This window comes from Tamandua tetradactyla, chromosome 6, assembly GCF_023851605.1.
Source record: "Tamandua tetradactyla isolate mTamTet1 chromosome 6, mTamTet1.pri, whole genome shotgun sequence".
NCBI lineage: Eukaryota > Metazoa > Chordata > Mammalia > Pilosa > Myrmecophagidae > Tamandua > Tamandua tetradactyla.
In genome coordinates this window covers 19007556-19020117 of record NC_135332.1, presented here as the reverse complement: position 1 = coordinate 19020117, position 12562 = coordinate 19007556, and the positions used below count along the sequence as shown (strand labels likewise).

Below are 12562 nucleotides of genomic sequence, written 5' to 3'. Positions count from 1 at the left end.
TGTCGAACAGTAACCCATACCAAACCCTGAAATCTGTTCTATAACTAACTGCTGTGGTGTGTTTTGAAATGCACTGTTTTTTGTTGTTGTTGTTTTTGTTTTTGCATGGGCAGGAACCAGAAATCAAACCCAGGTCTTTGGCATGGCAGGCAAGAATTCTGCCACTGAGCCACCATGACCTGTCCACTTTTTTGAATTGTTTTTTCCATAATAAAAAAAAAATACAAGTCAGACACAAAAATCAATTCCTAATAATACAAAGACTAATATGATAAGCAAAACTAGAAAGTTTTGGTTATTTGGTAGAGCGTTTCTATTTGGGGTATTGGGAAGGTTTGGATAATATATAGTGGTGATGGCAACACAAAACTGTAAATGTAAATAGCACCACTGAATTATACATATGAATATCATTAAAAGGTAAAACTTAAGGTGATATATATGTGTTACTAGAATAAAATCAAAAAACAAATTAAAATCATAGAACTGTTCAACACAAACAGTAAACTCTAATGTATAATAGTTAGGTAATATAATCATAATAATATTCTCTCATCAATGGTAACCAGTGGTAACAACCACATTAATACAAAATGTTAAATAATGGGGGCAGGTATATGGGAACTTTGTATTTTCTGCATGCTCTTTCTATAAACATACAAGTCCTCTAATTTAAAACAAAAACAAAAACAAAACAAAACTAAAAAAAAAGTAAACCAAAAGTTTCTTTTTTTTAACCTGGCATGAAAAGGTGAAAATTCTGCCACCAAGCCACCACTGCACCAGCTTAAACAGAAAGTTTTTAAAGAGACAATATCATCTACTGTTTTAGTAAGCCAGGGTACTCTTATTCAGATTTAAGAACTTTTTGCCTCATTTGGTGAGGCAAATAAGCCAGAAACAAAAGAACAACAATGGTATGGTCACCTTCAGAAAATGCTTACAAGAAAACAGGGGCCTACATTGTAAGCTTTTATAGCAGACACATTTAGTTCAGAGTGGTAATTATTATTTCTGGATTTCAAGAGGCTGTTTCATATATATATATATATATATATATATATACACACACACACACACACACATATATATATGTATATATATAAATATATATATACATATATATATGTGTGTGTGTATATATATATATATATAAACCTGATATTTAGAGATAAGAACAAAGTTGATCAGGTTGGGATTAAAGTAATTCAGAACACAGCGGTAAGGAAGACAATCTTTATCTTTTAGAACCATACATACTCTTTGAAACCAAAGGAAGAAAGATTTATTTGGTCTGGAACTGAAATTTCCTATAGCACATAATCTAACTCAACTCATCTATACAGCTCATTTGAACACTGAAACACAAGGAGCCCAAAATAAAAATGAGGGCCTTTAATTCTACACAGCTTAATGTAATGCCTGGATACACCCAGAACATATTAAGCAGATAATCAAAAAGTATTAGCAAGGTCTCTTGAGGGATGGGAGAAAAAATATGGAACTATTAAACTTTACCATCAGGGAATCCCCTGATACTGTGTCAAACTTTAGGGACACCCAAATCTATAGGCTTTGCCCATGATCTTGAGATTTACTCTTGTGAAGTTAATGTAGGTAGATAGCGGAGAAACTTAGCCTCCCTATAGGCATGCCTAAGAGTTACTTCTGGAGGACCTCTTTTGTTGCTCAGATGTGGCCTCAGTCTCTGTAAACCCAACTCTGTAAGTGAAATCATTGCCCTTTCCCCTAAGAGGGACATGACATCTAGGCGTGAAAGTCTCCCTGGCAACACTGGAGATGACTCCCAGCGATGAATCTGGCCCTCAAACCATAGGATCAACAATTCTATCCTGACAAAAAGGGGGTAAAGAAGTGTAACTAATAAAGTATCAGTGGCTGAGAGAGTTCAAATAGAGTCAAGAGGCTACTTTGGAGGTCACTCTTACACAAGCTTCAGTTAGACATTGCTACCTATCATAACCTGCCAAACCCCAACTAGGACAATTCCAGCCAATCCTAAAGAACACGTAGGGCAATAGGTAAGATTCCACAAGGGTTCCATGCACTAGTGTAACTATCCAGAAACCTACAACCTCCAGATGGTTCTGTGGTTTGGATAAGTCCTGAAACCTAGAGGGCCCAGCCCTGTAGGGCTGGTTCCAAATCCCTACCCCATATTAATGACAGCCCCTTCCAATGTGAAAAAGTTAGAATGACCATAACCCAAACACCCCTAAAGAAAGGAAAAGAAAGATCAAAGGTGATGGTGGAGTTATACAGAGAAAACAGGATTTAACAAATGAATATGATTGGTGAATCACTAAACTGATATCTCTTTTAGTCTCTAGTATCTTAGACCAGTTAGAAGCAAAAATCTAAAATCGTGGAATAGTAACCCATATCAAACTCTGAAATATGTTCTACAACTAATTGTGGTACTGTGCTTTGAAATTTATTGCTTTTTTTGTATGTATGTTATTTTTCACAAAAAAGAAAGAAAAAAGTCGATGGTGGTGCTGATACATGCAGCAACTTAGGCGAATCTTTTAAACATGCTAAGTCAAAGTAGCTAGGCACGAAAGGTCACATATTCTATTCTTTCATTTATATGAAATGCCAGAAGAGGCAAATCATAAAGACTGAGAGTAGATTAGTGATTGCTGCCAGGGATGGGGGTAGCGGTGGGGGTGAAGGTGCAGGAATGAGGAAAGGTTGACCATTGGGTACAGGGTTTCTTTTTGGAGGAATGATAACATTAGAATTAGTGGTGAGGGCTGCACACTTTTGTGAATACACTAAAAGTTAATGAATTATACATGTCAGAGGTTGATTATGATATATGAATTATAGCTCAGTAAACTACCCCCTTTAAAAACCACTATTCACAGTTTTGACAGCTGATCAAACGGTATCTAAGTTAGTGTTTAATACTTAGAATGTAAGAATTTTGCTATCTGAATTTGTAGATTTTTCCTTGTCTTAATTTTAAATTGGCTTATGAAACTTAGTACACAAACACAGGCTTTACAATGATTATATGGATACTTTATTTAAATATGCCTATAGTTAAGCTAACTAAGATACCCACTGTTGGTGGTTCTAAATGTATTGTTTGTTTTCTTAAATAAAAAAAATTTTTTTAAGAAAACAAAATGATGTGAAATCTGTCACAAATCAGAAAATATCTACACAAGTAACTGACAAAAGATGTAAAGAAGTTCTAAAAATAGGAAAATGACAACATAACGCAAGAATATGGATAAAAGACTTGAACATTCCATACAGGAAATTAAAATAACCAATAAACAAATGAAAATAAACTCAGTCTCATTCTCAATCTAGGAAATACAAATTAAAACACCACCGAGAGCTATTTTACACCCAAGTGAAAAAAAAAATTCTCAAATGAGGACAAAGATATGCACAAACAGGAACTCTTATAACTGCCAGTGGAAAGGAAAATGGTACTGCCATTTTAGCAAATTAGGTATCATCTAGGACACTTGAAGAGATGCATTTTCTCTGGCCAAGCAATGCCATTTCTGAGCATATGCCCTAAAAAACTCTTCACCAGGAACAAAGCACCATTATATGGAGTAGAAAAAAAAAAAAAGACTAGAAACAACGTAAAAAATAGATTTAAACTATTTTGCAATCAGACAATACAGCAGTAGAAATGAATGGATCAAACCATGAGACTTAATCTGGAATAGATAAAATGTGATCCCCTTTACATGAAGTTCAGAAACAAGGAAAATTCACATTATCTTGTCCAAAGAGAAATATGGTCTTAGGATATATTTAGAAGTATAAAATAGCACTTACTTGTTTCTTTTTCAATTTAAGAATTTGTTGTTCTACTTTTGCAATTTCTCGATCTACACGATCCATACTCTGTATTAACTCTTCCTTAGAAAGTTTTGAAGGCGAAGCATTTTGGTCATCACCACATGCTTGCCCAGATATTGGCGAGGATGGCGCTTCATGTTTGCCTCCAAATGCTGGATCCTTTGGAGAAGAAAATCAAGAGCAACAATTTATTCCTCACCAATAGTCAGTGTTACGGTAAAAACCTTATTGACTGAAAAAGTCAATTTTAAAACATAGTAGAGACGGACATATGTGCTATTTCTCCATATGGTAGTCCTTTAGTAGTGATTTTCATAAATACACTGACACGCACATTTTCTACTAAGGTTTGTATCACTTTTATAGTTTAGCCACCTTACTCATTATTTTGAAGATCCTAAAAGTTATACAGAATGATAACTTTTAGGTTAGGTGGCTGGTCAGCCTTTACTATAACAATACTAGAAGTGAAGCAAATTTCCAGGGAAACAATAATACAGCCATTACAAAGGAAAATACCAATTTCTCCACCATTTCTTTGCACTAGTCTTCCAAATGTCTAAACACATAGACTAGGAAATAGTTTTACTCCACGTAAAATGCTGTGTACCACCCAACTTAATACCTATGATACGGATAAGAGTTCCTATCAGAAAGCTCTCCGGCTTTCCAGGGCCAACCCGAGGCACAGAAGTTAAAGAAATGACCCAAGAAACTTTTTGTTTCCACTAACACTGGGCCTTAAGAAATAAGCAAGCCCAGGTTGAGCCAACCTAGGAGTGACTAAGAGAGTCCAGGCACATAGCACAAAACAATTTCTTTATGCCAAATACATCATCCAATTTTACCTCCAAATCGACAGAGACCTAGAGCAAAATGAAAGCATCTCCCCCCCCACCATCTACCACCTCCTGAACACAAACACAAACAGCCTAATAATTTCTAAACTGAGGGGAAGATATAAGCAATATTGCAAAACAGATCAATTTTAGATTTGCTAGTTTTCTTTAGGTTCTAAGAAGCCTGTAATGAGCATAATTCATGTACTGTAAACCCTAAAATGACTTTAAATAATGATTAAGTAACTCTGAAAAATTAGTAGTTCCAAACCAAGAATGCATGTAAGAGATACCTGGATAGTCTTTATGAAACACCTTGCTACAGAAAGTTCAGCTAAAACACATCATTATACTCCTCAAAACCTCATATTCTGCAATATTACGCACTAAAAATTAACAGGAAACACAATAATACCTAATTGTAAAGTAATCTTGTTAAAACACTGAATGAAGCTGCATCTGAGCTATAGGTTTTTGTTTTGTTTTGTTTTGACTTTACTATTATTACTTTTATTTTTGTCTCTATATTAACATTCTATATCTTTTTCGGATATGTTGCTAGTTTTTCTAAACCGATGCAAATGTACTAAGAAATGATGATCATGCATCTATGTGATGATGTTAAGAATTACTGATTGCATATGTAGAATGGTATGATTTCTAAATGTTGGGTTAATTTCTTTTTTTCCGTTAATTAAAAAAAAAAAAAAAGAGAAGGGGTAATTGGAGCTGAAGGGATACCGACTGTACAACGGGACTGGATATAAAAACTCAGAAATGGACAGCACAATACTACCCAATTGTAATGCAATTATTATTAAAAGAAAGCACCTTAGCAACATATGAAGACCTGAAGAAAACTTGAGAATTCTGTAGAAAGTGTCTTCTTCATTTAGTGTTAAAACACTGAATGAAGCTGCCTGTGAGGTATAGGTTTTTTGTTTTTTTTTTTTCTTTCTATTAATGTTTTAATTCTTATTGTGTTGTCTTTTTATTTCTTTTTCTAAATCGATGCAAATGTACTAAGAAATGATGAATATGCAACTATGTGATGTTATTAAGAATTAGTGATTGTACATGTAGAATGGAATGATTTCTAATTGTTTTGTTAATTCTTTTTTTAATTAATAAAATAAATAAATAAATAAATAAAAAATATTCTATTCAAAAAAAAATTAACAGGACTTCTGGGGAAAATGGGATTATGGGTAATACTTAAAACCTGTGCAATTCTGTAAGCAGAGCATTGAGAGAAATGATAACAATCTTAATTAAAGCAACAATACAGTTAAATTTCTACCCCACTTGCACTCAGCAGATGGTCAATCTTTGGTAGCCTTAAACCCTGTATTCACACATCCTTTTTTAAGATGTAGATCCTTGAGGTCATTTGCTCCAACAGAAAATAGTTTCATCAAAATAAAAATCAGATTCAAGGTATTAAGTCTCTTTCTCAATGTTTAAAACCAAAAAATACAGGGGAAGATGTTTTCAGTTTCACTCCACTATTTCACACCCAAAATGCCACAGTTGTGAAAAGCACAGCAGAGTTTTTGATTCACTAAACCAGGTACTACTTTCACTAAATGAAGAAGACACTTTCTACAGAATTCTCAAGTTTTCTTCAGGTCTTCATATGTTGCTAAGGTGCTTTCTTTTATTATGAGGAGCTTGCTTCTGAGAGCTTTGAAATATTAACATATAGAAAAAATCATTTATGAGCCACTAAGATTTCCATGTTACATTACCAGTATTCTTCTACCACATGCATATGAGCTACTTTGTATAACAGAAGTATGCATAACAGCAGAACGGACTCCATTCTAATTCAGGAGGTTCTGAAAATACCCCCAAGTGATTCCAATGCACACCTGAGGAACTCCGACTGCAAATCAGTATGTTCCAATGTCTTTCCTTCTTTGTTAAAAACTTAACAAAAATGAATTAGTTGAGTGCCTACTATATTACAGGCACTAGATACAGAGTAATGGACAAAACAGACATGATCCAAGCCTTTGTGGAGTTTACAATCTTGTTTTGGAACATCTGGATAACAATTCTGGAGACAAAGAGTTAGATTCCTAACTCATATCTTATATCAAAATAAAAGCTAAATAATAGCAAACATTTATATGGGGCTTATTAGCAAATTGCAAACAGCCTCAAATCAAAAAACAAACAGAAAAACAAAAAACCCACATGCAAACACTATTTAGTTAATCTTGGGCTCAGGAAGACCAAAAGCAAAAGAAATTATTTTTCTTTAAACAGATAAATAAAAAATAAATAATACAATCTTCTATTTATCCAAAATAGTAATAACATTATATAGCAAATGATAAAATGGAAAAAAAAACATTTGCAAAACATGAACTTCAACAACTCACTGCAAAATAAAAAATATACGACACCAACACAAATATAGGTAACATATGAAAAAAGACGATTCATAGTATCGAAGAGATGAATGACCAATAAACACATGAAAAAATATTAAACATAATTAACTCACAAATAAATGCAAGTTAAAAACAATCATTTCTCAAATCAACAGGTTTTTTTCATCAATAAATAAGTAGTGTCAGTGAGTATGAAAAGGAAGTGCTGTCGGGAATATAAATCAGCTCTACTCTTTAGCAGGGCAATCTAAAAATACCCACTGAACAAACACCTTTAAAAATATGCCAAAATCTGGTAATTAATTATACTAGTAAGTATTTACCTTAAGGAAGTAATTCAGAATGTATACAAAGGATCAGTCTAAAAAGCACACATCACAACTTTATGACAATGAATAAACAAGTAACAAAAAAGAGTGACAATTAAATTGTATCCATATATAGATGCCAAATAAAAATACAGCTGTATACTTATTGACACAAAAAGAAGCTCATGATACATTTGGCAAAAACACAACATATTAAGCAATATTAAAATACACACATGAATGCACACAAGAATAAACATCAAAATATTATCAATACATACAGAAATAGAGGTGATGGTAGCACATTATTGTGAAAATAATTAACAGTGCTGAATGGTGTTTGTGTTGAAAAGGGGAAGATAAAGCCATGCATGTCACCAGAAGGAAAGGTAGAGGTTAAAACATGGGGATGTATAAAAAAGTGAATCTTGTGGTGGACAATGTCCATGACTAACTGTATAAATAAAAAAAGAGTTTTTTCATGAACTACAGCAGATCTATGACACTATTATAAGGAGTAATAATAGAGAGGGATATGGGGAAAATGTACCTATTGCAAACCATGAGCTGTAGTTAATAATAGTATTTTTATATTCTTTCATCAACAGTAACAAATGAAGCACACCAACACTATGGGTCAATAATATGGGGGTTAAGGAGTATGAGAGGATTAGGGTCTTCTTTTTCATTTTTCTTTCTTTTCTGGAGTAATGAAAATGTTCTAAATTTGATCATGGGGCAGTATGCATAACGATGTGAAGGTACTGTGAACCAGTGATTATACAATTCAGATGGTTTCTATGCTGTATGGCTTATATCTCAATAAAATTGCATTTAAAAAAAGACAAAATTAAAAGAATCAGAAAAACACACAATCAATGATTTCTAAATGGTGAGCTTGATTATAGTTAACTATTTCCTTGTTTATCTACTTCTTTCCTAAATGATATGCCTGGTTTAAACAACTTTGAAAAAAAATAAAAAAGGAAAGTAAGAAACACATCAAGATGTTAATGTTAAAATCCCTATCTCTCCTCGTCCCCATCCCCCACCCTAGCCACCCAAAAAAGTCACTTTAAAAGGCCTATTTCTATCAGTGGCTGAGAGAGTTCAAAGAGTCAAGAGACCATTTATTCTTGAGGCTACTCTTACATAAGTTTCAGCTAGATATTGCTATTTACTATGGTTTGCCAAACCCCAATCAAAACTATCCCTGCCAACCCTATAGGAACACCTAGGGATCTGGGTGAAGTTCTAAAGGTTCCATGCACTATGATTACTTTCCAGAAATCTACAAACTCCAGATGGGCGTAGGAGCCAATCTGGAGTTTGTAGACACAGAATTTGTAAACCAGAGGGGCCAGCCTCTCCAAAACATCAACAAGTTCCACTCCCCTATCCCATATTATTGACCGCCCTTTCCAACATGAAAAAGTTGGAAGAGCATGGAAAAGTGAATAGGAAAACCACAAATACCTCTAAAGAGTGGGAGAAAGATTAAAGGAGAAGGTGAAATCATAATAGAGCAGACAGGATTAAGAAATGAGTATGACTGCTGAATCATTATATCAATATTTCTTCTAGTCTCTAATTTCTTGGAACAGCTAGAAGGAAAAATCTAAAATTGTGGAACTGTAATTCATACCAAACTGAAGTCTGTTCTATAACTAATTGTTGAGGTGCACTTTGAAATTTATTGCTTTTTTGTATACATGTTATATTTAACAGTAATTTTTTTTTTAATTAAGAAATAGAAAGAAAAAAGACTAGGAGAAAAAAAAAGCTAGGACTAGAGGCAGGAGTCCAAAGTTTTTAATCGTAACTCAGAAGGCACTAGGTAGGTCACGTCATATTTCCGAACATCAGTTTTCTCAAAAATAAAATGGAAATATGCTGTACTATGAATCAACATGTTACACTATAAAGAATAAATTTCCTGCTCAAAAAAATCTATGGCTATAATTACATTTGTGATAACTTATTCAGCCATGGAAGAAGAACTTTATTCATTATAAATTTTTTTTAATTTTTTTTAAGTGCAGCAAAGGAACTAAGAAAAATATTAACATGTGGAGTAAAAGGATTAACACGTCACTATTTAGTTTTCACACATTAGTTTATTCCTTCTAATACAGATACTTATTCAGTATTTGAATCTACTAACTACCAGGTACTTGCTATCCTACAGATTCAATCAGAAAAAGAGATAAACACAACGGGCAGGCCACAGTGGCTCAGAAGGCAGAGTTCTCGCCTCCATGTATGAGCACTAAGCCTGTGGCTTTTGGTTTCACTTAAGAAAATGTTCACTTTCCCACACACTAACCTCTACAGACTGGCTAACTGGACTTTCCTCTAGGCACTGTGCCTGAACAGGGCTAAGTAAACACTACAGACCTACAACTCCACCGATGAAAGTCCAAATATTTACCTTCTTAGCATCTGCAGAAGCCCTCAGGCCCTCGGGCAGAGAGTGCACTAAAGGCAGGACGGCAGCACTAACGCGCTGAAAGTGGGACTCCGAAACCTGCTCCAGGCGAGGCCGCTTCGAGTCTAGGGAGTCATGGTCCACCGGGGACGGGCCTGGGTGGAACTGTTCATATCCAGTTCTTCTTTCTTGAGGCCTAGTTCAGACAAAGAAAATAAACGCTTACATTGCGAAGTGATGCACGTGCTCCTGCTAAAAATCCCTGGTTGGATATTGAGATAAACGAAAAATCTTCCTTTCAAAGTGAATACCTGCCCTCTCCCCCCCAGCCCCAGAATATCTACCTCACTCTAGCCGTGGCTGTTAAACTTGTAATTCTAATAAACAAAGTTGCGTGGGTTGACAGTGAGAGATGGGATATAAAGCAATCTACAAGTGAAAAGGCCTAACAGAAGATTTCAATTTGCAGAAAATTTAAAATTGCTTAAAATTATCCATAAAATAATCATTTTAAATCAGTGCTATAACAGTTAAATTCAGGATAATCTGGACCACAAGAGCCATGATTTTTCATTCAAAAGCAAAGCAAGCAGGGAAAAAAAAAAAGCCTAAACCTCCCAGCTATTGCTATATGGAGGGCTAAGAGACTGGGCTGGGGTCAGAGGTGTATAGTACCATGAAGACTTAAAGACTTCTTGGGAAGTCTTGATTGGGAAATCCAGCATGGTTTCCAGCTCATCATCCTGACCGACAAAGCATGTATTCTCTCTAGGTTCCCCAAATAAGAGTTTTAAAGATCAACAGTCTGTCTTCTATTTCTTTTCATGATTTACTGCAGAGTACTGCTTATTGATGTGCATCAATCTGATTTTCCTTTTTCTACCAATGTATTTACAGAGGCTGCATTCTCCTTCATGGCTGAGCTCTAATGTCTCCCAAAGCAATATTTCACTGAAAAGATAACCACTGGGTTTCATTCTCAAAGCAGATGAAGGCAGGCCATGGTGACTCAACAGGCAGAGTTCTCGCCTGCCATGCTGGATGGAGACCCAGGTTCGATTCCCAGTGCCTGCCCATGCAAAAAAAGTAGATGACAAAATAAAGCCTGAAGTCTATAAAAACACAATACTTCAAAAATTTGAAACCTCATTCAGGGCAAAGAATCTCAATATATTCTTAAAGTCCACACGCAGGTTGAATCATTGAATCATTGAAAACAAAGAATAACCTAAGAAATAAAGAGAGCTCTCACATGCAGGTATAAAAATTTATATCAGAAGATTAAGAAGATTATAAGGGTGGTTTATGCTTTTTCACCCATTAGTCTTTTCCCATTCCCTCAACCCACACACTCAGGTCCCCATAGATTTATTCAAATAGTTCACCATCTTCTAAGGCCAGCCGTGACCACTAATAACCAGAAACAAAGTACATTTTTTAGATAGTTGGACCTATCTGCTAAATCTTATAGGCACATCTTCCTTCCTGAATTTTTCTCTCTTGGATTCTGAGGCTCTATCCTCCCCACTGTCACAGCCAACTTCTGGATCCTTTAAGTCCACAGACACTTTCCTCACACTGAACTACCATACAATGAGCCTGTGGCTCTCCCTTCCCTCTTCCCCTTTCACAACTGTTCTTCTCCTCCTTTTTAACAGGAGAAAGGCATACTTCTCAACCTTGCTAGATCTTAACGGTGGAACACTGTCCTGAGAGGTGTACACACCTCCAGGGCACAAAAAAAAAAAAAGAAACAAATTCCTGTGCAAGTCTACTGGCTTTTTTTTTTTTTTTTGCTCTGAACAAAATTTGCCTTGAACAAAAGTTGTTAACCAATACTTTTATCTTAGATTAGTATGTGATTTCTGGCATATAACTCAGAAGAAACCATTTTTGTGAACAAGATTTCTTGGCACTTTCACCCATACCAATATTATAATAAGTAGTAGTCTAAAAGCAACCCTGTCAATTTCATTAAGGGATGCATTTCTATGAAACTTTTTAAAATAAATTTATGATTTTGTTAAATGACGATTGTTTTGACCAATCATATCATAATAATCATGATCTTTCAATCCAGAAGAGGTTTTTTAAAAATAGGCTACCTTATGGACACATATTTTTATATATTTTTGTTGTGGGATAAAAGTATGATAGGTTGATTAATAAAAGACAAATAAAAACATATTACATCATTATAAAGGTTATGAAAAGAGAAGGAAGAATATGAGTTTCAGGAGAAAAAAAATAATGCAAAAGCTGTGACTACTGAAGAGTAACTTGTTCACGTGCAGTATTGTTTTCAACCAATCATGAGTATCAAATCACTGTAGAAATCATTCCATTCTACATATGCAATCAGTAATTCTTAACATCATCACATAGATGCATGATCATCATTTCTTAGTACATTTGCATCAATTTAGGAAAAGAACTAGCAAAACAACAGAAAAAGATATAGAATGTTAATATAGAGAAAAAATAAAAATAATAATAATAGTTAAAAAAAAGGAAAAAGAAAAAAAGACAAACAAACAGACAGACAAAAAAAAAACACAAAAAACATGTATCCTGAGGCAAAAGGAAATAAAGTTTATAAAAAGAAAAAAAAAATCACTGTGGAATTTAGATTCCTTTGGATACTTAAGTATTTTAGCAGCTTTATTTTAGAATGCCAGTATTTTCAATATGACCAATTATATCCTTTACGCCTGTGGTGGACTGGGTAGTACACTC

The 12562-nt window shown here is 34.5% G+C and overlaps 1 protein-coding gene across 9 annotated transcripts in view; it reads right to left on the bottom strand.

Moving 5' to 3' along the window:
• NCOR1 (nuclear receptor corepressor 1) overlaps nt 1-12562 on the bottom strand; it is a 194277-nt gene that overhangs the window by 131509 nt on the left and 50206 nt on the right. For all 9 annotated transcript variants that reach the window (XM_077163974.1, XM_077163973.1, XM_077163979.1 and 6 more), the window contains exons 4-5: nt 9830-10022; nt 3829-4011 (exon numbers count right to left, since the gene is read on the bottom strand). In XM_077163974.1, coding sequence (XP_077020089.1) covers nt 3829-4011; nt 9830-10022 — 376 coding nt within the window. The remainder of the gene's footprint in view (nt 1-3828; nt 4012-9829; nt 10023-12562) is intronic.